Genomic DNA, 27604 nt, shown 5'->3' with positions numbered 1-27604 from the left:
TCCTCAATCTTCTAAAGAAGTAGAGGTTTTGATGAGCTTGCTTTGTGATTGCATCAATGTGCCTGGCCCAAGATAGATCTTCAGAGAAATGCACGCCCCGGAGAAGCTGATAACTCTCTCCACTACCATCCCATCAATGAAGACAGGTTCATGGATCCTTGGCTTTCCCTTCGTGAAGTCAACAATCAACTCCTTGGTCTTGTTAACATTGAGAGCAAGATTGTGCTGGTGCCGATCAGATTTATCAATCTCCCTCCTGTACTCTGATTCATCGTTACCCATTATTTATCCAACAATGGTGGTAACATCGATGAATTTAAAGATGGCATTGGAGTTGTGTCTGGCTCTATATTCAGTCATGAGTATAGAGAATAGAACAGAGGACTAAGCACAGAGCTTTGAGGTGTTTGTGTGTTGATAGTCATAGAGAAGGAGGTGTTGTTGCCAATTCATATTGATTCATGTCCATTGACGAGGAAGTTGACTTGCAGCTCGTCAAGCCCAGGCAACACAGAAGGAAATGCCCCACAGCTTAAGCTCCACTGTTGAGTTCACTGGCCAGATATCACCAAGAAAAACTCAGCCACTTGCTCTTTTAGAAGAGAATATGGGGCACAGCAACCCTACCATAGAGATTAAGGATATGAAAGGACCCTCCTCCCCTCACCCAGTTCAAGTCTAAGCATCAAGGTCAAACTGTGCAAATGTGCCAAAACAAAATCTTTCACGCCAGTCTACCACATCAAAACAACTAATGACTTTAGTAAAATGTATGCACATAACCTCTTGCAAACATAAAGTTTGAAAAAAATTAAGCCATTGAGATCATGGAAATACCAATTTCTCGAGTAATTTCAAAGCATTAGTCACATCTGTCCAATTTGTTATGCATAATTTAATGCTCACCTTTTACCAATGAAACAGAATAATGATCTAGACAAAAATGATCTTGCTTGAAAATTGATTCCTACAATAGAGTGCATTACAAAACAGAGACAAAAAGGAATCTCATTGATATGCAAAAATATTAATTCCTACATTATAAGACAGAATTTTAAAATATTGACTATTGTAACTGGACATCAATTAATTCATCACATTTCAATGAGAAAATGCCTCGCAAACCCATTTCTCAAATGTTAAGACTGAAATTGTGGCTTATTCGCCAAATTTTCCATCAAATCTTGCTGCACACAACAACGATTTATGCTGGTGTAGTTTCGCGGACCACCTTCGCTCAGCCCGCCTGAACCAACCTGATCTCCTAGTTGCTGGACACTTTAATTCTCTTTCCTATTCCTACACAGATCTTTCTGTCCTCGGTCTCCTCCATTGTCAGAGTGAGGCTAAACGTAAATTGGAGGAACAGCATCTCATATGTTGCTTGGGCAGCTTACAGCCCTGTGATATATTGATTTCTCTCACTTCAGGTAGCACCAGCATTCCCTCTCTCTCTATCCCTCCCCCACTAGCTTCTCATTTTCACCGTACAAACAGCTTACAGTGGCACGTTTCCTTTATCATCGTTATTTTTTTGCATATCTTTCATTCATTGTTCTTTATCTCTCCTCATCAACGTCTATATCTCTCGTTTCCCTTATCCCTAACCAGTCTGAAGAAGGGTCTTGACTCGAAATGTCACCCATTCCTTCTCACCAGAGATGCTGCCTGTCCCGTTGAGTTACTCCAGCTTTTTGTGTCTAACAATTTATGCTATACAGGTCTTCCCTGACAATGTTGCTATGGTAACATATTTTACGCAAAGTATCTTTGTGGGAAAATAAATGACCTTGCATGTGATGAATATAAAAAAATCCAGATTCTCATCTGTTATTGCAGAGCGCCATCTGCTGGCGCTCTTACAAATGGACATTTGCAGTCCTTAAAAAGCCTTTGTGACATCTGGATTTTAATACAGAAATCACCAGTTTTTGATTACCGGACTTGTACGTATGACCGGGGTTGGGGAAACTGGCAAGTTGGATTTGCCAGCAGCCGTTGGAATTTTGCCATATCAAACCCAGGAAGAATACATTTATGTTAACACGTTGATGTCCATTTTGCGAATCCTATCTAGAGACATGCCTTCTGGATCCATCATTTAAAACCACGTCACTAAAAACGTCACTGAAAGACCATGTGAAATAAGGGATGGATAATTAAATTGCAAACAATGTCATTCTTAGTTTTGAACTTATTTATTAAATTAGATTGGAAAGCCAAATCAACTGCAGGAACAAAATATCAGCATTATCAATATTGTCATGCTTTTTTTTTTGCTGAACGAAGGCTGACACTGATACTTGCTGGGACATAAGAATATTTTAATAGTTATTTACTAATTATCAAAATGTCTTATGAGCTCTAATATATATCTTTTATACCCATACAAACTACTTACCAGTCATTGAACTTTCTGATGTAGACAATTGCTCCCTGAGCTTATCAATATCATCTGGATGAACTTGTTCATACAAAGTGCTTCCAAACCATTCATTCTGTGGATAGTTTAAAACGGGTGTAACAGAGTCCGATACATAGATGACTCTTCCGGTCTCAGATGCAGCTACAAAAAGGAATCCATCTGCTGCCTCCAAAATAAGATGCTTCAACTCCTTGAAAGAGAATGAAAGCAATATAAATATTAAGATGGTAAAATAACATATTCCACAATAATCGCTAATGTCACATTTCAAGCATTTTTATGGTGACCCATCAGAGAACTATCAATAACTTATTCTTGATTGCAAAAATTACTAGACTGATTCTTGGACCAAGAAAGTTAGTCCTTGAGGAAGGCTGACTTTCCTTATAAGAGACTATACTCTTTGGAGGTTATAAGAATGAGGAGCTTTCAAAGTACACTGGATACATCACAATGAGAAAAAAAAACTGATCATTCTAAAAATATTATGAAAATCTAGCCAGCAATACAAGGGATAGTAAGAGTTTCTATAGATATTAAGAGGTACAAAGGAATTGATCCTAAAGAGAGGGAATCTAGGTGATTAATAATGGTAAAGAAGATTAATTAAACTGATGCGTAGGAAGGCACTGCAGATGCTGGTTTACACCGAAGATAAGACACAAAATGCTGGAGTAACTCAGCGGGACAGGCAGCATCTCTGAAAAGAAGGATTGGGTGACGTTTTGGGTCGAGACCCTTCTTCAGTCTGAGAAAAGATGTGGAGAGATAAATTCCAACAATAAAAAGTTCCCTTGGATAATTGAGAATCGAGATCAAGTCACAAACAGATGAGCCATGACTATTACACATAAATTACTATTATAATCCTGAACATATCTGGGTACATTGTGTTTATATTTCCTTTGTTAGTTATCACCTAACACCTGCTCAATCAGGTATGTCTTTCTAATACGACCAATGAACTTCCCCCATGGGTGTTGGTCTCAGCTTTCATGGTTGAAGCACTCCACTTCGAAAAGTCCCAGTGCCCCCCTAATCGGAGGATCCCATTGTATCATTTTACACTCAACATTAGTATAATTAAGCTAATGGGCCAAATCCAGAGATTACTCCTTTGTGGCCCTTTTAAAGATTTAACTTCTTATATCTTTGTTTCTAAATGGACCACAACTTTGAATGGCTTGCCACATTCATTCACAACACTGTTAACACTTTCCTTCTCGTCACAGATGTTGTCTGACTTGTTAGGCATGTTCAACATTTTCTATTTGATTGCCAGAGCACATCAAAGTTATCTCTTCATGATCTCATTAAATAAATCGATTTTACGAGTAAATAAATTACTGCATTTAATAACAGCATAATGGAAGTTAATTTTATTCAGCATCTAGCCTGTTGCTGGGCTATAGATGTTTCTTAACACAGCATTCATCCTTTGGGATGCCAGAATCGTTACTAGTGGCTCCTCAACTTGATCACAGCTTTTTTCTTATAACTAAGATTGATCAATACTTTTCTCCAGTATTTTACTGTACTCTCCTTTGTATTAAAACATAAGACCAACAGCTATGACACACTTTACAACATCTTTGAATTTGTGTTTAATTCTACAAGAAATAATTCATAATCATCCAATTTAAGAAAGTTAAGACAAATGAAATCTCACTCTGGGATATGATTAACAAAGGTCACCCTCATGAAAAGAGTCTTATTTAACTGGACAGACAAATGCAGAATACTGTAATTGCTCAATTCCCATTATTTTCATAAAGAACAAATGCCCTGCTGTTTGATTAGCTGCATAAGTCATGATCAAGGTGATATCATCCTGATATTGGGGTTCCCTGGGGGACTGTAAAGGCAGGTAAATGAGCACAGTGTCACATCAATCACAGGGTTGCCCCGTTTGATTTATCGGATTCTGATGTAAAACAGCAGAGTTCTAATTAGAAAAATCTGTGATCAGGCACTCCCAGAAATGATTTTCTTCAATCTTTCCCACACGTTAAAACGGTCCAGGGCAATAACCTTCCAGGAGGAAAAGCATTTTTATTCTGCAGTTCTCATTCATGATAAGAATACAGAACATTCAAACTTCAGAAAACCACAAAAATCAATATGGAATATAAATAGCCATCAACAGGGAAAAGCTATTTTCAGGTCAGTTGCATGAGACTACAGCTGACTTCCCCCAGTATTGAGGATGACTACAAGACTCTTTGACTCAATCACTCTATACAAACTTCGTAGAAAAGCTATGCTTTGCACACTTTACTGGAATACTATGACCATGGTGCAGAGTAGTGCGTAGAGGGAAGAATTTGACCATGTCCTTACAGCTCTGCATCTACCTGTCAAATGATGAAAGCCCTGCATCTCGAAGTCTGCTATTACCTTGGTATCATAGCAACTCTCCCAATGTCATGCTCAAAAGGTATGATGTGAATGGTTCATTCTTTGTAGAAACAGAAATTATATGGCCACATATAAAGTACAGATCAAAGGAAATCAATTGGCCTAAAATGTTCCTGATGGTTGAGAGAGTTTCTCAATCCAATCCATCTGCCTTCAAGCTCTGGTCGTACAATTCACAGCTCTTCAAATACTTATCCAAGTAATTCCAAAATTTGATGAGAGATTTAATCACTACCACCTTCACGGAAGTTAGATCAGATCCCTACCATTCTCCTGGTATTTTTTTTCTCATCTCTTCTTTAATCCTTCCACTAATCACTTTAAATACATGAACCCTGGTTTTTCACGCCTCTGCTATTTACTCTTTTTTATTTCCTCCCTTGGGATCCCTCATAATATTACACATCTCCAATAAGTCTCATCTCGACCTCTTCTTTTCAAAAGAAAACAACCCCAGCTTGTCCAATTATTTCTCAAAGTCAAAATTTACAATTCTTGGCAACATCCTCACAAATCTTATTACATCCTCTCCAATTCAATACATCTTGCACTGGTATAATGGAGATTTTGGCTTTGAGGAACAATTGGTGATGACCAGAACTGTAGGTTAACCCATCTTAATCTTTCTGAAACACTGATCACATTGGTGTCTTCATTCTTCAAGGTCCTGAATAATATTATCAATTCATCACAAATCAGAAATAGAAAGGAAACATTTTTGGCTGCAACTCTTTTGAATTATACAAGATGGTCATGCAAGCTGGAAAATATATTAACTTGGCAGATGTTGATGATTAGAATCAAATCCGTGTAAAAAAGGTCACTTCCTTCAGGAGTTACTGCTCAACATTTAATAACATTTCCAATCCTAACCAACCTTCTCTGTTAGGAACGAAGGCTTATAGGCACCATCAGTCGAAGTATTTCCTGTTCCCCTTAAAGACTTCATATGAGAGACAGCCATGCGAAGAATCGTCAGTTTATCGGGTTTGCGTGCTAAAGCACTACATGTTGGTACCATGTCAGACAATTCTGTGATATAAGCAGTCATCTTGTTTCGACGTCTTCTTTCAATTTCACTATGATTTTCTCTGTGGATTTTAACAATATTAATAGTATTGATAAACTATAAAACAAAATGAAAAATATAAAACAATTCAATTACAATTGCCTTTAAATTAATCTCTGCAAGCCAAACATAGTTTAGGATTTCCTACCACTCCAGTGGGAATGTTATCGTGTGTAAAGTTAAAAATGCTAACGATTAAGAGAGTTGCAAAAAGTTAAATGAAGGGGACATCAAGTCTTCAAAATATAGATTAGAATTCAGACAAGATGTCTCTAATAGTTTGTTTTGGCCAAATTTGTCTGACATTTCAGTCATTATTCATTCCAATCCGAGTTGAGACATCTCAATTCACTGGAGTTGAACAGAGATTGTTGATGGGGTGACGTGGTGAGAATTTGCTCCGTTGGATCAGAAATTAATAAGAAACACATTGTTGGACAGGTTTTATACTTAGTGAAAGAAAGCAGATCTTGGTCTGACAATGGAATTTCAGTCAGGAGAGTTTTCCCAATTGGAATTTGATGCACAAAGACAGAAAATAAAGATTCCCTTTGCTCTTTGGGATACCTCAACCATTTTTCTTTATTTTGGTCTATTGCAGGAAGGATTTCAGTTGTTTCATAAAAGGATTTTTTGTTACTTTTGTTCAGTCAGACTAAATCCTACAGAATAAACCATTTTCTTAATTTATCATCTGCTTTACCTAAAGCTTCATTAATTTCACCTACTGAGAGATTAAAGAAACAAAATTGTTGTAAATGCTGTTCAGGTTGGATGCTTGGAGTATGCTCTGAAATGGTTTCAGGGATCCTTTGCCAATTTAAACTTGGTGCAGGATAAAGATACCATTGATTCCACGCCATGCTAGTGGAGTTCAGAATACTTTGAACCAGCAAGGTAAATCCACCAGAACCGGATCAGGTAAATATAATGCGGGAAGACTGCTGTTTGCTGTGATTGTAGGCAGCAGACCAGGCCAGTAGATTCTGAGCCCTCGGTCCAGCTCCCTGTTTTGTACTACATTATACTTATAGTCGTACAAGTTAACTGCAGAATATAAATGGTGCAAGGTCTATCCACAACAACAAAAGTAACGTGCAATGAACCTGTGAGAATATCTATGATAGCTCCGAAATTGGTCATTCATTTGTTTTGCTCCAACATTAAAAATACTTCATAAAATTGTGTAACTAAATTTCAAATTATTAATGCATTCTAAAATAGCATTGCTGTATTTCTTATTCATATTATACTTACTTCATAATGCCTAATTCCCTATATAAATGAAGCATGTAAACAACATAATTTAAAAAAGCAAATAATTATTGATTTTCATAATTGTGCATAACATACATCCATTTTACAAATATATTGACAAATACACTCTCCTCTTGCACTACACACTTTTCTATTTATTTTAATAACTAAATTTGACATACATTCTGGACTGAAAGTTTACATTTTATTCGTCTTCCTCTAAAATACATTCTAATACTATTTTGTTACATATATGTGTTGATGTTTATCCCAGATTATTAATTTACGTATAACAAGACTGCTTTCAGAACTATCATTAGAGCACTGGACTGTGAAATTTGTTGTTGACTGTATAGGTTAAGTCAACAGATATATTTTGAATCCATTCAGCACATATTTTTGAGCATTTATTTAATCTATTTTTAGTAGATAATTATTACAACATAAAACATTAAACCAAATAGACTATTAAAAATGTGTTTTTTTTTGTTGCTGGGATTGAAACTACTGTAATAGTAAACATAAGACCACATCATATAATATCACAACATATTTCAAACAATTTCACTTGAACATTTGCAAAGCAATGACCACTTGGTAGGCAGAAACCATTTTGCACACAGCACAGCCCCACAAAAACAGAAAATTAATCCAGTTTTAGTAGTATTATTTAAAGCATCATTAAACATTTGTCAAAATATATCTTTGCCTATTTAGTTCAAGTAAATTTCATCATAAATATTTCTATACATTGTGAAAGATAGTAGATAATATTCCATCTAAAAATCTAATTCAATGTTAAATTCAGCCACAATAGCAATCTAACCACCGATATTGCTCAGGGTACATTCTGACAAAAGCATCAATAATACCTGGAGTTTTCTTTCCTTTATAAAAATATGGAGCAAAAAAAAACTGATTGCCGGAGGAACTCAGCAGGTCAAGCAACATCAGAAAAAGTCTTGACATAGACTCTCAACCCGAAACGTCAATTATCCCATTGCCTCCAGAGATGCTGCTTGACCCGCTAAGTTTCTCCAGTGGTTGGTTTTCTGCTCGTTTTCAACATCTCCAGTCTCTTACGTCTCCATTTTAAAAAAAAACATAATCAGGTTCCAAAATGGAATAAATGTACAATTATACCTTGCAACATTTACCAGGCAACATCACTGTTCACTTAATAAATGGTAAACATGCAAACATGCCTATTTTTGTCACATACTAATATCGTCATTATTTTAGATGAGAATTTTGCTATATATTTATCTACAAAACAATTGTTGATATTGGCACAAAATTTAAGAACAGATGATGTTACTTTGGTAGTTATTTGCTTTTTCCTACCTGTGCAGTTTTTCTTGTCATCAACATTCTGTCATCTGAATTGGAAGCAAAATCATCTCTGCTAGAGGGAACTAGTTGGCTTTGCCCGAGGAGGGCAAAATGACACTAGCCCCGGCTCGTTGCTAAACCCAATAGGGTTACTCCTACCTTGCATACTTTTCATCATGGAGTCTGATCAGCATACCTATAAACAAAATGGGTAGTCAATGCCATCGCAGCTTAAAACAGATCCATGCACACTGCATCATCCATATTTATCAATGCTGCTTGACAACACGTAGATGTGCAAAATGTTGTAATTACTATTGAGAATTAGAAACCAATTTGAAGGAAATCACAAAGAATGGTTAAAGAAAAATAGCCATTTCCTCTTCAAACTATCACTGGCAATTCAGGCATTTATTGTTCATCGTTAACTCTCCGGGTCCAGAGCAGACAAATAATGTATTCAGGTAAAGTTTTTCTTCCTTAAAGGACATCCATTGTGGCTTTTTTATACAACAATTCAATGGTTTCATGGTAATGATCAATGAGACATGCTCTTGATTTTTATATAAATACTTGAATTGAAAATCTGCATTTGATTCTGACTCAACCCTCTGGATCAATAGCCCAAATATCTGACTGCTAATGTATAACCATCAAAAGCCACCAAACATATCACACATCTTACATAAACACAAGGTCAAGGCTCATGGCACAGTGTCCTGTATTTATACACTTTGATAATTGTTTTCATATTGTCAGCAATCATCCATAATTTCCTCAGAGCTTTGTCTCCCACGCACCTGTTGGAACTTTGCCAAGAGACATTAACAGGGTTTCTTTCAAACTCATGGGACTTTAGACAGTGAGGTAGGTGTAACTCAAGAAATTTTGGACCTGCGATACATTACTTATTTAATGAGGCTTATGCTAGGAATGTAAAGACAGAAAATCTGGAAAAATTCATCAAGTCATGCAGAACCTTCGAGAAAGGAACCGACATTACATTTCAGGTCAAAGACCCTTCATCAGAACTGGGAAAAGATGTCAATTTCCAGCATCTGCAGTTTTTCTTATTTGCATCTTATTCTAGAGTAGTTAACTATACACAAGTAGTCATGACGATTCAGTAAATGTCACTTACTTAGATTTTTATAGCCTTCAGAAAGAAATGAAAATTCACTTAGAAATTCAAAAATGCAGAGATAGAACGCTGGTCTGAATTTTACAAGGATTTATTTATTTATTTTAATGGGCTACTCATAATTCATTCACTTTCCTTATATTAGAAAATCTTGTAAATTTAGAAGTTTCAAGATGTAAATATTGTAGAAGAATATTCAACTTCCAATGAAGTCTCTTCTAAAGTTTCTAAAGACAATTTGTGTAACACAACACTCCATCCTTGCTTCATATTCATCACATGCAACCCCTCCATATCATCTGAAGAATGGACAACTACAATTTACATCTTATTTCACAGCTTCCTCTTGTAATCCAATACTACTCTCCCCACCATCCTTTCTAATATCAAGATGAATCTTCTGCCTCAATACTGGCAAAACTGAACCAAATATGTGTGTGTCTCAAGGGTTAATTCCACTGTCCTCTCCACTGCTCATGTCTGGCCCAGAGGAATGACAATTCCATCAACTTGAGCTAGGTTATCACACCTTCACACTAAGAAACCCTTGGAAGGATTTAAAGGAAGGTTCCTTAAACTAATCGTTGGGACAGGAGAATTTTTTTAAGAAACTTGAGTAGGAAAATCTATGGGTTTTTAAAAAGATTTCACTGAAAGCTATAAAGTTCCTGGAATCTTGGTAGAGTTGATGCAGAGAGGCTGTTTCACTTGCACGAGTGTCTAAAATAAAGAGATGTGCTTAGAATAAATCGCAAACTATTATGATTATGTATGAAATTAAGTAAACAGATGGTAGTGGGGGAGGGGGAGGCTGGACAGACACCCAGGCAGACGATCAGGCAGCAGACTGGTAGGATTAAAATCCAAGACAACAAAGCAACATAATTTCAGGGCCAGCTAACATCACCACCAAACATAGAACAGTACAGTACCAAACAGACCATTCTACCCACAATGTCTGTGCCTAACATGATGCCACAAATTTTCTTTGTCAGCACATGATCTATATATCCACGTAGATATCATATCAAGCCTTTCCCACCACTCCCATAAGCTACCCTGTGTGTAAAAACATGTGCCTGGAAAACTCCTTTAAACAGTGTCCCTCCCATCTCAGAGCTATGCCATCTAGTCTTTGACATCGCTGTCTACAATATCTGCACCTCTCATCATTTTATATACTTCTTTCAGGGCAGCACAGTGCGCAGCAGTAGAGCTGCTGCCTTACAGTGCCAGAGATACGGGTTCGATCCTGATTATTGGTGCTGTCTGTACAGAGATTGTACGTTCTCCCTGTGACTGAATGAGATTTCCAGTTTCTTCCCCCATTCCATAGACGTGCAAGTTTGTGGGTTTAATGGCTACTGCAAATTGCCCCCAGTGTGTAGCATGCAGAAGTGGGATAACATAGAACTAGTATGTGGGTGATCGCTGGGCGGTGTGGACTCGGTGGGCAAGAGGGCGTATTTCCCCGATGTATCCCTAAACTCTAAAGGGTCCCCCAACCTCCGGCATTCCAGAGAAAATAGTCCCAGTTTTTCCAACCTCTCCTTAAAGCTAATACCCTCTAATCCAAGCAGCATTCTGGTAAAGATTATCACTGCACCAGAGGTTTGTTAAAATATACTGTGTGCACACTGCTACTCAAGTCTCTATTATCCCCTTTGAAAAAGTATCCCCTTTGAAAAAGTCATACAAAAACAACTTTTAGTTAACAGATACAGCATGAAAACTGACCCTTCAGCCCACCGAGTCCATGCCAACCAACAATCACCCTGTACACTGTTAAACTCTAGGACCACTTTACAGAAGCAAATTAATCTACAAACCTGCACGTCATTGGAGTGTGGGAGGAAACCGGAGCATCCGGAGAAAACCCACGCAGTCACAGGAAGAAGGTGCAAACTCTGCACAGACAACATCCGAGGACAGGGTTAAACTCGGGTCTTTGGCACTGCAAGGCAGCACCTCTACCGCTGCGCCACTGTGCTGCCCACTGTTTGCACTAGATTTTACAGTAATTGCAGTACTTTAGCAGCATTTCAAAAATGTGTTAAATTCTAGATATTACAGGTTTGACTTTGTTCAATAATGCTGCCGCAATATACTTTGATATATTTTATCTATATTAAAATTCCATTTCAATGCAAATTATTAGTTCCCTTTAGAAGTATGTCCTTCTCCAATGACTCATTGCTCAAGAGAACAATCACTGTCAAATCACTCCCTGTTTTCAAATGCCTCAAAAATCTTTTTCTGTGACAAAACACCTCGTGCTTCTCTTCCCTCATTCATTTGTCACAAAACAAATTGTGCAACGTTTCACTGCAAATTGGTTTATTTAGTTAGCTTGGCCATGACTATCACTCAGTAAAAAGAACTGAAAAATAAAACTGCAGATGCTGAAAATCTGAAATAAAAACAGTAAATTCAAGAAACACTCAGCAATTCAGGCGGCATCTGTGAAAAGAGAAACAAAGTTAATGTTTTGGGCTGAAAATTCTTCATTAGAATTTGGAAAGTAAGAAAATATGTTAATTTTAAATTACAGCAATTTATGCAACTTAAAAGTAACATGTTTTCAAATTTTCCCAGTTCTAATGAAGAATCTTCAACCTGAAAGATTAACTCTGTTTCTCTTTCCATAGATGCTGCCCTAACCGGCACAACATTTTCTATTTCATTACTGTAAAAACACAATATCTACCATTTTAAAGCAAATACTATTAAAGGTACACATTGTGCTCAGACATGCCACATCACATTTTATGACATACGCTATCCAATTAGCAATCAAAGTTCACTTACTCCCAAATAACTCACCTTGAAAATTTGCTAGGCCCTTCTCCATCTTCATCGTCAAAATCCAGTCTAAGGAAAAACACACTTGAATCAAAACTTTCAATGCATTTAAGCACAGAATACAACAAAGCCTTGCAAAATATTGAATCATTAGATCACAGCAAGATGAATAGAATGTTTTTTTTCATACATTATGCACTTAGCACCTTCCACTGTTTTCATCATAAAATTTAACTCATGCTGGGATAAATACAAGCTATGATACCTGAAGCCAAGTTAGCAGTGATATTTGACAGTTAAAAACACGAAATATGTCAGAACACTGCATAAGAAATAAATAGAAATAACATCAGATTTATTAGTACAGAGCTAATTATAGCCAAGTAACTTTTATGTAATTTAATAACAAAGAACTGCAGAAGCTGGTTTACCAAAAAAAGGCACAGTGTGCTGGAGTAACTCAGTGGATCAGACAGCATCACTGGAGAATATGGATTTGTAACATTTCTGATAGGGATCGTTCTTCAAATCTTTATGTAACTATGTTGGAACACCCATAAAATAACAACATCAATGCCAAGCTATAAATTGAGCCAAGGTTGTGAGTATAAAATAAACTTAAATTCAATCATTTATAAACAGATTTACTGCTTTTTTTCAGAAGATCTGTTTTTCAGCTGAGTTTAGGACAATGTACAACAAAAAAAAACCACAATGCTGCTTTTAATCTTAAGCACCAAATCCATCCCCCTTGCCCCAAAAAAGCGACCACGGTTATGTTAATCTGCTAGCACCTTGCAATGACACAATTTGGGAAAACAGCTTGATTTACAAAAGGCAAATAATAGTTGCTTCATCAAAGGTTACTAAGGGAAAGAAAAGCTCTAAGTGCTAAAGGAATTGTTATGGATAGAAAATTGTCTGGCTTACAGTAAACTGAAACTAGGCATATATTAGTCTTTTACTGGTTAGCAACATGTAAGGATTGGTGTGCCATATGGATCGGTCCTGGGTTCTCAGTTTTTAACTATTCATATAGTTTTGGATATGTGTGAGAGAGAGCGCGAGAGCACAAGAGTGTGAGAAATTAAGTGGGCTAAGATCTGGGAAGAAATTGTCAAAAATTACAATGACATTGAAAAATAATCTGACACTCTCAGGACTTTAGTGATGCTGGACTGGCAGATATTCTGGGCTATTGGATGTTAGTTCTTTGTTAAAACATTACACAATTTTAAATCACTTTTTAGAAAGATGTTCCACAAAAGTGAAAAACATTTCCAGAGAACCAAGTGAATTTAGAGATGTAGGAAGTTAAAACTGGCGAGTTTAAAGCATAAGCAGGAAATTGAGACCCAATACATACAAAAGGAGCACAGAAAATAGGGGCCTGGTTAGTTTGTAAGCTTGGGAAATAGAGTTTAAAGGGAGCACAGTTAATGGGGCAGGAGAGTTCAAAAGGAGTATGGAAAACAGGGCACAAGTTCAAAGAGAGCGTGGGAAACAGTGACTCGGTTAGTTTGAAAGGACTGCTGGAAACGGCGTCCCTGTAAATGAAACGGACCGCTGGAAACTGGGCCCCTATAAATTTTAAAGGACCGTTGGAAACTGTGCCCCTGTAAATTTAAGGAGAGCGTGGGAAACAGAACCATGGTGAGTTTGAAAGGAACATGTGAAATGGGGAATAGAAGGCCAAGGACCAAGTACTGGTTCATGCTAAAAGATAAGATAAGAAGCAACCTGATGGTTAGCATGGAAATGGAGGACCATGCACCATTTTCAGAACTGCCATTGTGTTATGCTGCAACTGCAACCATGTAACCTCTAATAAAAGAAGGTGCAACATTGATTCCCAAGAAAATCCATTTGGTTGGTCTCTACATGAGCTATTGTGTAATAGCACCTTGATCAGATATTATTATCAGTCTGGGTTTAATGCCGCAACATCCACGATACATGATGCTTTCACCAAAAGGTAGTAGGAGAGGACAGCCAATTTAGGTTCTGCTGATGACTCCCAGAAGAAACTCCACGTTATTTTTAGATAATAGATGCAAATAATCACACATCATCAGGACTAATGGAAACACTCAGATCAGGGAGCAACTGGGGAAAGAGAAATAGAGTTAACATTGCCAATTGAAGACACTTCATTAGGTCTTTTATCCGAAACATTAACTCCGATTCTCTTTCTGCAGCTGTCGTCTGATCTCCTGAGTGCTTTTACCATTTTCTGTTTTTATTTCAGATCTGGAGTAATTTTTGATTTTCTTTTATCAGGATTAATGTTTAAATTACTTGACACAATTATTATTTCACTAAATTCCAATTACTTCAAGCAAAAAAAAAAAAAAAAGAAACACCCTGAACATTGACAGAAAGCTGCCCTACAAAACTAGAACAGTCTCCAAAATCTGAACCTATCATAATTGGTCTGCTCAGAAAGTCACGTACTTGAGCTCACTTTGGATGGATCTGAAAATCAATGTGTACATCGTAAGAGGCCTCAAAAGATCTGACTTGTTTAGAAAAGTGATTTGCATTTTGATAAGCGTCAAGTGATTCCCCATCTGATAGAATCAAGAAGCATTCTTGAGCTTATCGGAGATCTATCACCTCTACTCTCATGCTTCAAATTCATTTTCGCCAGAATGCGCTACTACTTCCGTGGGTAAATTCAGGCCAAAAGTGGGAGCAGCAGTGAACCATTCTGCCATTCCAGCTCTATGAACCATTCAACAGCATCATGACTGGGGAGACTTTCCTTCTCCCCTAACTCTCAGTCTGAGGAAGGGTCTTGACCCGAAACGACACCTGTTCCTTTTCGCTAGAGATGCTTTCTGACCCGCTGAGTTACTCCAGCATCTTGTGTCTATCTATCTCAAATATATGCTCATACACGATTCCCATATGCCTTAGTGAATATCAGTTTCAGACTTGAACATATTACTGAGAATTCATTGTCCCTTGACACAAAAAAAGTTCCGTGTGAAACAATTCATTCTCATCACAATCCTAAAGATCTTATCCTCAAGCCATATACCCCAGTTCAGAAGTATGCTGCAATGTAGAACATCCATCCTATCAGAATATATTATGTCCAATTAAGATCGCTCATTGTTCTAAAATCCAAAAAGCTTTAACTAATCTGATTCAATCACTCTTTACAGGAAAACTTTGCACCCAAAGAATCAAAATGGAACTTATAAGGCAAAGAAATCGGTCTTCAGATAAGGAAACTAAGAGCACTAATAATATTCCAGATATGGTATGTTTGAAGTTTAGCAAAGTCGTAGCACGTTCTTTACTCTTAATCGATAACAACTGTGCAATAAAACACATCATAGATGTGTTTACTGCTTGCTATACTTGTGTTATAAAACTTCTTAGACAGCATCTTCTAAACCATGACCTCTACCAGCTAGGCCAGGGGCAGCAAAAGCTCAGGAACATAATCAACTGGAAATTGCCCTCCATGCCACACACCACCCTGATTTGGAAATATATCGGTTTCTTCAACGCCGCTGGGTTAAATTTCTGAAAATCTCTCAAACACTTTGAGGACTGCAGTGGTTCACAAAGACAGCTCGCTACTATCTTCTCAAGACAATTAAGAATGGACGATTAAATACTCGCTCAGTCCTCATCCCTTGAATGAATAAAAAAAATCTTGTTTCATTTACCAGTTATTCCAGATCCTTTTACAGGATAACATTTACTTGCGTTTTGCCGTGTAATAAATGCTCTACTTTACTATATTATTATGATGAAAAATCTCACATATTTGCTCCATCTGCTGCCCTTTTATTCTCTCACTTAATCCATTTCCTGCCTTAGACTCTGAAGCTGCTCAGATATCACATCTAGCATTAATATGATGCCAATATTTTATCCCACTTTTCAGCCTATGCCAGAATGTTCTCTAGGTCTTGGAGCACGGACTGCTTTATTTGCTGAGGAGTTACGAATGGAATTAAACATTGTGCAAAGATTAGCAAAACAAAAACACATACAACTTTTACGTTGGAATGGACATTGATGAAGCATCAAACGATATATGGGCCTAGGACATTGTCCTGAGGAGCTTCAACGGTGACCTCCTGGGGCTGGGATGATTGATCTCCAATGACCCCCTTTGTGCAAGGTAGGAAAATAACTGCAGATGCTGGTACAAATCGAAGATATTTCTTGACCGAAACGTCACCCATTCCTTCTCTCCTGAGATGCTGCCTGACCTGCTGAGTTACTCCAGCATTTTGTGAGTAAATACCTTCCCTTTGTGTAAGGTATGTCTCCAACTACTAAAGTGTTTACTTTTTGATGTCCATTTACTTCAGTTTTACTAGAGTCAAATGTTGCCTTGACGTTCTCTTAACCTCTGGAATTCCGCTCTCTGTTGCATGTTTTTACCAAAACAATGATGAGGACAGGAAGTGAATGATCTTGGTGAAATCCAATTTGACCTTTGATAAGCAATTCATTGGTGAATAAGTGATAGGATATCATCTTCCATCACTTTACTAATAATTGAGATTGGGCTGAATGGGTGGTGATTAGGTGGATTGAATTTGTTTTTCATTTTAGCAACAGGTTATTTTTTTAAGTAACCTGGTTGCATTGTCAGGAACATACATGATTGCACTATGCAGTAAAATATACACAAGCAACTGCAGATGCTGGTTTACAAAAAGACATAAAGTGCTAGAGCAACTCAGCGGGTCGGGAAGCATCTCTGGAGAACGTCTCTGGAGAACGTCTCTGGAGAACATGAATAGGCAACACCAGATTGGGACCCTTCTCCAGTCCGAAGAAGGGTACCAACCGGAAATGTCACCTGTCCATGTTTTCCAGAGATGCTGCCTGACCCACTGAGTTACTCCAGCACTTTGTGTCTTTTTGGCTGGTTCTGCAGCATAGGTTTTCATTGTGAAAACTGGGATGTTGTTTGATCTGAAGCCTTTTTTTTAATAACAATTATAACAACTGCAGCATGGAAACAGGCCTGTCCGGCCCTACCAGTCCACGCCGACCATTCTCCCTGACCTAGTCTCATCTACCTGCACTCAGACCATAACCCTCCAATCCCCTCCTATCCATATACCTATCCAATTTACTCTTAAATAATAAAATCGAGCCAGCCTCCACCACTTCCACCGGAAGCCCATTCCATACAGCCACAACCCTCTGAGTAAAGAAGTTCCCCCTCATGTTACCCCTAAACCTTTGTCCCTCAATTCTGAAGCTATGTCCCCTTGTTGGAATCTTCCCCACTCTCAAAGGGAAAAGCCTACCCACGTCAACTCTGTCCGTCCCTCTCAAAATTTAAAAAACCTCTATCAAGTCCCCCCTCAACCTTCTACGCTCCAAAGAATAAAGACCCAACCTATTCAACCTCTCTCTGTAGCCTAAGTGCTGAAACCCAGGCAACATTCTAGTAAATCTCCTCTGTACCCTCTCCATTTTGTCGACATCCTTCCTATAATTTGGCGACCAGAACTGCACACCATACTCCAGATTCGGCCTCACCAATGCCCTGTACAATTTCAACATTACATCCCAACTTCTATACTCGATGCTCTGATTTATAAAGGCAAGCATACCAAACACCTTCTTCACCACCCTATCCACATGAGATTCCACCTTCAGGGAACAATGCACAGTTATTCCCAGATCCCTCTGTTCCACTGCATTCCTCAATTCCCTACCATTTACCCTGTACGTCCTATTTTGATTTGTCCTACCAAAATGCAGCACCTCACACTTATCAGCATTAAACTCCATCTGCCATCTTTCAGCCCACCCTTCCAAAAGGCCCAAGTCTCTCTGTAGACTTTGAAAATCTACCTCACTATCAACTACTCCACCTATCTTAGTATCATCTGCATATTTACTAATCCAATTTGCCACACCATCATCCAGATCATTAATGTAAATGACAAACAACAGTGGACCCAACACAGATCCTTGGGGCACTCCACTAGACACTGGCCTCCAACCTGACATACAATTGTCAACCTTTGTTGTAAATAAAGTTTTCCGACATTTCTTGAGATCACATTGAATGAATCAGTTGGCTTAAGATGGCTTCTGTGATGAATGCAGATAAATGGCACTACCATTAGAGTGCTGCCGCACAGTTCCAATGACCCATGATTAATCCTGAACTCCAGTGTCATTTGTGTGAAGTTTGCAAATTCTGGAGCTGTGTTTTAACAGCACTAAACTGGATTTTCCACCCTCTGCAGTAGTTTGCCTTCATAATTGTTTGCTGAGGCTGCGTTGATCATCAGTGATTCACAACTAAACACACTAAGATCACTCTGAGCACCAACACCTTTCAATCTTTCATCGTTTAAATACTCGGCCTTTTTTAATTTTTTGACCAAAGTGGATGATCACACATTTTTTCAATTGTCATGTTGTCAACCACGACTTACCCTGTAAAGTCTCTCTGCATCTTCTGGTGAAGTTGAGTCAGGAAAGGACACATACATATGAATGCCAACTTGCTGATACTTACACCTCTCACACACCAGTTAAGTATTAAGTTGCAGTTTTCTAATCTAGAAACTGGAAAATAACAAGCAACTACCATTGATCATCAATTTTGCCTTTAGTTGTCCACATCACCACAAGGAATAATTCAGCAGTGGCCTGAAAGAACAGGTAAAATGCACCAGTAGAGCAGAGAAGGTGCTCTTGACAACCAACTGTCCAGAGTACAGATGTATGACAAAAGAGATTCTGTAAACTGTAATCTCAGTTTTGTAGCCACATCATATATCATGATTAACAAGATACTGCATGTAAATCTATATACTAAAACTCGTTTGTTTGTTTGTTCCTGAACTACAGCCAAAACGGTACACGATAGCGCAACAATTCTAGGCCCACCGTATTCACCATCATCCCTTTGGTGCTAATGGAAGAAGTTTCATTGAAATCGGTGTTATAATTTTAAAGTTATTCACATTTTAAAGTTTAAATCTATCTCCTTGGGAAGGAGGGGGGAGGGAGGGGGAGAGAGGGAGGGAGGGAGGGAGGGGGGGTTGAGGGGGATGGAGGGGGGAAGGGGGGGTGGAGCACCAATGCTAGAGGGGTTTGGGCCCAACGGGTTCACTTGGTCTAGTTACTTTTAAATGTTGTCCATTTTATATATGTGAAAATGTGCAATTTGCCATTTTGGAAGGAAACATTAAATCAAACATCTAACTAATGAAACTAATTCATGAAAGATTTCACAGATTGTCACACAGAGGCTCTGGGTGTCTGGATGCAGAATTTGTAAAGGCCAGTATTCAGGTACAACAAGTAATTGGGAAGGTAAGGGAAATTAATTGTTTAGTGCAAAGGCAACAGACACAAAGGTAGAGAGATTATACATATGTAGTATTTTGTACACTACTCATCTCCTGATTTAACAAAGCATGTTAATGCATTGAAAAGTTTGCAAGACTAATAACTGGAAAGGGCAGGTTGTTTAATAAGGAATTAATGGGCAGCCTGGGTTTCTAGAAGGCCGCTCCAGCGTGTTGCGTAGCTGAAGGTCGCCTTGACACGCAGCAACCGTACCTGACATTAGGCCTGGCTCGCCCGTCACAAAACTGGGAACCCAACTAGAGAGGGAAGCCGCTGAGCCCGGCCCCTGCTCACATCATGAACCGGAGAGGAGGGAGTCAGGGTTGGACAGAGGACTAGTAAACAGTCCTAGAGAGGCAGTCCAGTGCAGCCCAACAGTGGAGTGGGCCACTGAAGGCCCTGCAGTAGCCTGACAATTGGCTGGAACAGGAGCCGCTTCAACAAGCCTAGCACACGGACCAGAGGTGGCCTGCAGCGGCACAAAGCAGTGGATCAGCGGTGGAGGACATCAATGGCCACATTTGGGCAGGCCGACCCTGCATCACCACCATGAAAACAGGCTTTCATGATCATGTTAAGAACACTACACCTTTCACAAGGGGGACTTGAAAATGGTGCCAAAACTGTCGATTCTCTATACTGGTCTAAGTGCGTTACTACTATACACTTGTACTGTTTCTGAGATGCTTATCTAAAATGTATCTAAGTGCTTATGTATAGTGATACTTGTACTGAACTGTATACAAAAATGAAATTTACTGTGCCTCAGCACATGTGACAAATAAAGTACTATTGAACCATTAAAACTGTTGAAGTTTGGAAGAATATGAAAGAATTTGATTGAAATTCATCAGATCCTGAGAGAGGAGAAGCAAATTTTCCTTTTTTGGAAAAATCTAGAACTAGCAGTCATTGTTTATTAAAAAACGGAGAGTAGGGTTTCTCTCCGAGGATCATGAGTCTTTAGAACTCATTCTTGTAAGTGTTTTGAATGTTCTGAAGGTAGTAGTAAATAGTTACTTGGAATGCAAGGAAGTGAAGGATTACTGTGGGCAGACAGGAATGTAGAATTGAAGTTCCAATCAAATCAGCCATTAACATTAAATGGCAGAGAAGGCTCAAGGGAACATGTGGTCTACCATACTCCTGTTCCATCCATTCAACTGTAAATTACCTTTAAAATTCACCTGCGTAACTTTTTTTCATGTTTATCCTTTGATTTCTTGAACAATTTTGACTTGCAAATTCCATTCGATGTTCCTTACCCAAGAGATTTAGTTGAAGAAAATACACGTTAAGGAATATAACAGTCTGCACTTTCATTCTGTGGCATTATTCGATTCCAATAGAACTGTGTGTGGGAAGAGCTTCAGTACCAAGGATTACTAATAACACAGATCAAGAAATCACACCTTATCTCCAATATTAAATATTAGATTGATTAGTAGGACTAGATGTTACAATCCCTAAGGTTTGCACTACAATTGACTGGTGTTGTTCTTGGGGGTGACCACTAGGTGATGTTGCTACCATTCAGACACATCTTCAGTTGTGTACCTCAACGTCACTGGGTGTTTCGGCCTTTTATAACAAGACACCCTCAGTCGAGGCAGGCCCACCACAGGGTGATCAGCCCTGGGTGTGTGTCTTATGGTTAGCCTCTAGATGGTCACGTGGCAGCCCAGACAGTATCTCTTCTTTTCAGCCACAGCCAGTGACTGCTCCGTTCGGCAGCATTTGCAAGTTCTTTGATTGCCCTCCTTTGGGCCTGCCCTCTGACTCCAACTTCCCTAAGGAGCCTTGCAGTGGAACTGGCTACAAAGCCCCTGCACCCCACCTCCACTGGACACACTCTTACACTCCAACCTCGCTCCTCTGCCTCTACTGCAAGGTTGGAATATTGGAAGGTTGAAAGGCCTTTTCCTTTCAAATGCCTCGTCCACAGCCTCCTCCCAGGGCACCGTCAGCTCAATGATGTAAACACGCTGACAGGAGCTGGACCAGAGGACGAGGTCTGGTCGCAGGTTGGTAGCTGCGATTTCAACTGGGAAGGAAAGCCTCTGGCCTAGGTCAACCCGCATTTCCCAGTCTCTGGCTGCGCTCAGTGGGCATGAGTTGAGAGACGAGGTGGTAGTCTTCCGTTTCTCTCCTTCCCGGATGAACGATTGGATTTGCGGGAATGTTAGCTGGGCATTGATAGGCATGGCGTTGGTGGCAACTCTCTTGCACTCGAGTGCAGCTGCCAAACACCTCAGCACCTGGTTGTGTCGCCAGGTGTATCTACATTAAATATTCAGTTCAACCATTACAGAAAAATCAGACTTCTAGTTATTTGTTTCAGATTTCCAGCTTTTAGTACATTCCATTGGCAATTTTGGATACCGATTCTGCTTCCCCCACTTGTACCTGCTTCAGAAGACCTTTTAACATCATACAACATAGGAAGCATAGCAGCATAGGAAAAAGTTTTTCAGTCAACTGCATCTGTGCAGTCATCAAGCATCTCTGCTGAGGAAAAATGTTTCTCATTATCTATCTATTCTACAACTTTGACCTAACTAATGTTTTATATACTTTGTATATGTTTTGTATGTACCATAACACCCCCACCCTTCCATTCCTCTAATCCTATATTCTGGCTAATCGCAGTACATACTCAGCACGGCTATTCAACCTGTGTTACTGCTTCCAGAGATTCTCCTTCGGTCCCCTCTAAACACTACCCTTATCTTAAACCAACATCCTCTGGATTTAGAGGATGCTCAGAGAAAGTGTTTCCAACCATCTACCTATCTCTGCCCTACATAATTTTGTATAACCCCAGCAGGTTCTCCCCGAATCTTCTTGCTCCAAGGAAATCAAACATAGCGTATCCAAATAAATGAAACTCCATCCCAGGCAAACATCCTGGTGAATCATCTTTGCAACTTTTCAAGTGAAATTACATCCTTCCTACAGCTTGGCAAACAATACATACACAATACTCATATTGTGGTTTAACCAGTGCTTTAAAAAAAAAAGTTGTACCTTTACCTCCCTACTTATAATGTATACCCAGTTAATGAAGTCAACTATTCCACAAGCCTTTTTCGCCATCTTATCTGTGCTGCCACATCAGGGATTGTTAAACTCGCAAACCAAGGTCCATTTGTACTATCCAATAACTAATAATTAAATGCATATGTCCTACCTTTATTAGCCTTCCCAAAAATCACCTCCCACTTCTCATGATTAAATTCCATCTATAACTGCTATGCATTATCACCACCGTCTTGTAAACCACCTCACTATTAACCTCACCAATCAATTTGTACATCAAATTTATCAATCATACATCCTTCAATTAAATTTTTAATGTATATACAAACACCACATGTCCCACCATTGGAACCTTGTGACCGGGCATGTACCACAAGGATAAATCATTTAAAAAACATAACTGTCCACTGTCTTCCTATGCCTCCTATACCAAGAAAATGTTGTATTCAATTTTCCCTGAATCTTCATCTGACCTTTTGGACCAGTTGCCTGTATGGAACAGCAACAGGATGAAGCAGTAACAAATGTTCCGAGGTGGGACCTTATCAAAGGCCGCACGGAGGTTCACACGGACTATATCTATCACACTGGTGTCAAAGTTACTTAAGGTTGTATATGGGTTGACAATCAAGCAGCCTGCTTCACCCTGATTCGACCCAGCTTTCCAATTTCTTGGCACTGCAACACCAGGTAAAAGATCCCTCTCGAGCAGTGCTCGTTGTTCCCCTCCCCCCTATTTAAATGTTGCTTTCTTCCTCCCTACAACTTTCACCCAGAAAATAAGGGGAGGGGAGTCACCCAGCTATCAGAGGAGGAGGGTCACCTAGAGAGTAAGGGGAATGTGGTGGGGGGTGCGGGGTTCAGGGGTGTCACCCAGCGTTTCCCCAGGGTGGGGGACATCTCCCCAGGGTTGGGGGCATTACGCAAGGTCCCATAGGTGGTGGTGGGGGGGTATGGAGGGGGGGGGGGTAATGGAGGGGGGGGGTATGGAGGGGGGGGGTAATGGAGGGGGTCATCACCGGGAGGGGTAGGGGGTTTCAATGGTGGGGGCAGTCTCCCTATGGTGGGGGGGGGGGGGTCTACCCGGGGTGGGGGGGGCGTGTCTCCCCGGGGTGGGGGGGGTGGCGTGTCTCCCTGGGGTGGGGGGGCGTGTCTCCCTGGGGTGGGGGGGCGTGTCTCCCTGGGGTGGGGGGGCGTGTCTCCCCGGGGGGGGCGTGTCTTCCTGGGGTGGGTTGAAGGGGGCGTCTCCCCGGGGTACGTATCGCCCAGCCCAGCCCAGACCCGCCCGATGGCCGCCCTCGTTCGCCGGTCACAATGAGCACCGAGTGGGAGGAGGAAACCGCGCCGGCGCCGATGCTGAAGCTCTTACCCCGACCGTCGCTTCCCTCCGCGGGCAGGCACCGCTCCTATCACCCTCACCTGCCCGGGGCCTGGTGTGGGCGGGTTGCTCGGGGCTGTCAGAGCCACCGGGTCGGGCACGTCTGAGCTCATCCCCGCGGCCATCAACAGCGCGCCCCTCACTGCCACTGCGCACGCGCCGCCAGTGCGCCGACCGGTGCGCGCAGGCGCATTACACGGAGCCCCCTGGCTGGGCCTGACCCCTCCCCCCCCCCGTCACCCCTCCCCCCGTCACCCCTCCCCCCGTCACCCCTCCCCCCGTCACCCCTCCCCCCGTCACCCCCTCCCCCACGTCACCCCCCCGACACCCCGTCCCCCCGACACCCCCTCCCCCCGTCACCCCCTCCCCCCCGTCACCCCCTCCCCCCCGTCATCCCCTCCCCCCCGTCACCCCCTCCCCCCGACATCCCCTCCCCGTCACCCCCTCCCCCCGTCACCCCCTCCCCCCGTCACGTCACTCAAGACCCCCCGTCACCCCCTCCCCTCTCTTCACCCCTCCCCCCGTCACCCCTCCCCGACACCCCCTCCCCTGTCACCCCTCCCGTCACCCCTCCCCTGTCACACCTCCCCGTCACCCCCTCCCCGTCACCCCCTTCACTCTCTTCACCTCTTGACTCTTCCCTGTCACTCCCTTCACTCTCTTCACCTCTTGACTCTCTTCCCTGTCACTCCCTTCCCACTCTTCACCCCCTTCCCTGAAACCCCTTTCACTCTGTTCCCTGTCACCCCTTCATCCCCTTCCCCGATCGTCCCCTTCACCTCCTTTCAATCCCTTCATCCCCTTCCCCAGCTTTCCCTTCACTCTCTTCATCCCCTTCACCCCTTCCTCTGTCACCCCCTTCCTCTGTCACCCCCTTCCCCTGTAACCCTTCCCTACCAGCCTCCCTGCCACCCTACCTGTCTGCTGTTCCTGCACACTGTCCCTCTCTCTCACCCTTCTATCTACCCCTTCCTCCCTACTCTTTCTCCCTATCAGCCTCCCTGTCCCCTGCTCCCCCACACTGTCCTAATGGTGGTAACGTTGGAGGAAGGAGATGATGTGATGAAAATTTCAGGTTTACATCTAGACCGAGTCAGTACCCTGTGTCCATTTGTAAAATGAAATAATTATAGCTTAATCTAATTTTAAGGTTGCTCCTTTTGATGGATTTTTTTAGTCAGAGAGTGATACAGTGTGGAAACAGGCCCTTCGGCCCAACATGTCCCATCTGCCTAGTCCCATCTGCCTGTGCTTGGTCCATATCCCTCCAAACCTGTCCTCTACATGTACCTGTCTAACTGTTTCTTAAACAATGGGAAAGTCCCAGCCTCAGCTACCTCCATACACCCACCACCCTTTGTGTAAAAAAAGTTACCTCTCAGATTCCTATTAAATCTTTTCCCCTTCATCTTGAACCTATGTCCTCTGGTCCTCGATTCCCCTACTCTGGGCAAGAGACTCTGTGCATCTACCCGATCTATTCTTCTTATGATTTTGTACACCTCTATAAGATCACCCCTCATCCTCCTGCGATCCAAGCAATAGAGACCCAGCCTACTCAACCTCTCCCTATAGCTCACACCCTCGAGTCCTGGCAACATCCTCATAAATCTTTTCTGAACTCTTTCAAGCTTGACAATATCTTTCCTTCAACATGATGCCCAGAACTGAACACAATATTCTAAATGCGGTCTCACCAACGTCTTATACAACTGCAACATGACCTCCCAACTTCTATACTCAATTCTCTGACTGATGGCCAATGTGCCAAAAGCCTTATTGACCACCTTATCTATCTGGGACTCGGCCTTCAAGGAACCATGAACCTGCACTCCTAGATCCCTCTGCTCTACAACACCCCCCAGAGGCCTACCATTTACTGTGTAGGTCCTGACCTTGATAGACGTCCCAAAATGCAACACCTCACGGTACTCTGTATTAAATTTCATCAACCATTCCTCAGCCCACCTGGCCAATCGATCCAGATCCTGCTGTAGTCTTTCACAATCATCTTAACTACCTGCAAAACCACTCACTTTTGTATCATCAGCAAACTTGCTAATCTTCCCCTGTATATTCCCATCCAAATCATTGATGTAGATGACAAACAGTAAAGGGGCCCAGCACCGAACCCTGAGGCACATCACTAGTCACAGGCCTCCAGTCCGAGAAGCAACCTTGCACCGTAACCCTCTACTTCCTTCCATGGAGCCAATTTGCTATCCATTCAGCTATCCTTGGATCCCATGCGATCTAACCTTTCAGAGCAGCTTACCATGCAGAACCTTGTCGAATGCCTTACTGAAATCCATGTACACAACATCTATAGCTCTGCCCTCATCGACCTTTTTGGTCACGTCTTAAAAAAACTCAATCAGATTTGTGAGACGCGACCTCCCATGGACAAAACCATGCTGTCTATCAGCCCTTGCCCATCCAAATGCCTGTATAACCTATCCCTCAGAATACTGTGGATTGATTTGCTCTGTTTGATTGCAAATAACATTTAAGGGAATTCAGAGACACAATGCACAAAATAGTATCGCAAAAGGTGCTAGGTAAATGTACATACTTCATTGAATAGCCATTTTAACGACTGAAACATAATTGGAGAATATTTGAGAAGCACCTTTTACATTTTTAATGTTTCCAAGGCAATTTGCATCTTATTTTACAAGGCGTGCTTTTCTTTCCCCATTAACATTGACTTACCAATAAATGACAGTTTTCTACCAGATTAATTATTCATAACAAAATGCTTTTCCTGAAGGAATCAAGTAATGTATGTTTTCTGGCAGTGAACAAAGTGCAAAATAATTACATTCTCAACCTTGTTTTCGGATTGAATGATGGTGTACCTTCACTTTGGTTGTGTTGCTGTTCAATATACCGCCTGGTCAGTGTGGACATCGTAGAAATCTGAAAATGGTTTAGCAGAGACATAGTTAAAAGTAGCAAGTTTATGCCAATGTAAATTGGAGGAGCCATTTTCCATTTCATCTGGAAGATAGAACATGTCTGATGGGTCACGATGCACAAATCCCCAGACAATGGGGGAAATAGGTGTACCCAACATTGCCCTTGTCTTGAAGACCACCTACGTGGTTGCATGAGCTGGGCATAAAATCGAAGTATGCAACCACTATCACCACGTGTCTACACAGTTTCGAGAGACAGCTTGGAAACTGGCCCTTCGCCTCACTAAGTCTACATCCACCAATGATCACCCATTCCCACTAGTTTTATGTTATTCCACTATTCTTACACATTATGGGCAAATTACAGGGGACAATTAACCTACAAACTCACACATCTTGGGGATGTGGGAGGAAAACAAAGCAGCCTGAGAAAACCCACGCAATCACAGGAAGAACATGTAAACTC

The 27604-nt window shown here is 41.0% G+C and overlaps 1 protein-coding gene across 7 annotated transcripts in view; it reads right to left on the bottom strand.

Annotated features, from left to right (window-relative positions):
* Positions 1 to 24371, bottom strand: part of arnt2 (aryl-hydrocarbon receptor nuclear translocator 2) — a 182135-nt gene extending 157764 nt beyond the window's left edge. For 2 of the 7 annotated variants that reach the window (XM_078427357.1, XM_078427359.1), the window contains exons 1-5: positions 24212 to 24359; positions 12466 to 12513; positions 7170 to 7187; positions 5721 to 5934; positions 2402 to 2615 (exon numbers count right to left, since the gene is read on the bottom strand). In XM_078427357.1, the coding sequence (XP_078283483.1) occupies positions 2402 to 2615; positions 5721 to 5934; positions 7170 to 7187; positions 12466 to 12513; positions 24212 to 24345 (628 nt within the window). In that variant the 5' untranslated portion in view covers positions 24346 to 24359. Of the gene's footprint in view, positions 1 to 2401; positions 2616 to 5720; positions 5935 to 7169; positions 7188 to 8513; positions 8657 to 12465; positions 12514 to 24211 lie in introns of those variants that run through there. The other 5 variants (XM_078427358.1, XM_078427360.1, XM_078427361.1 and 2 more) reach the window with 4 other exon arrangements.
* Between the last annotated feature and the right edge of the window lie 3233 nt (positions 24372 to 27604).

The sequence above is a fragment of the Rhinoraja longicauda genome, chromosome 33 (genome assembly GCF_053455715.1).
Source record: "Rhinoraja longicauda isolate Sanriku21f chromosome 33, sRhiLon1.1, whole genome shotgun sequence".
In the NCBI taxonomy this organism is placed as follows: domain Eukaryota; kingdom Metazoa; phylum Chordata; class Chondrichthyes; order Rajiformes; family Arhynchobatidae; genus Rhinoraja; species Rhinoraja longicauda.
The sequence above is the reverse complement of the archived record's forward strand: the minus strand, read 5'-3'. Positions and strand labels throughout refer to the sequence as shown.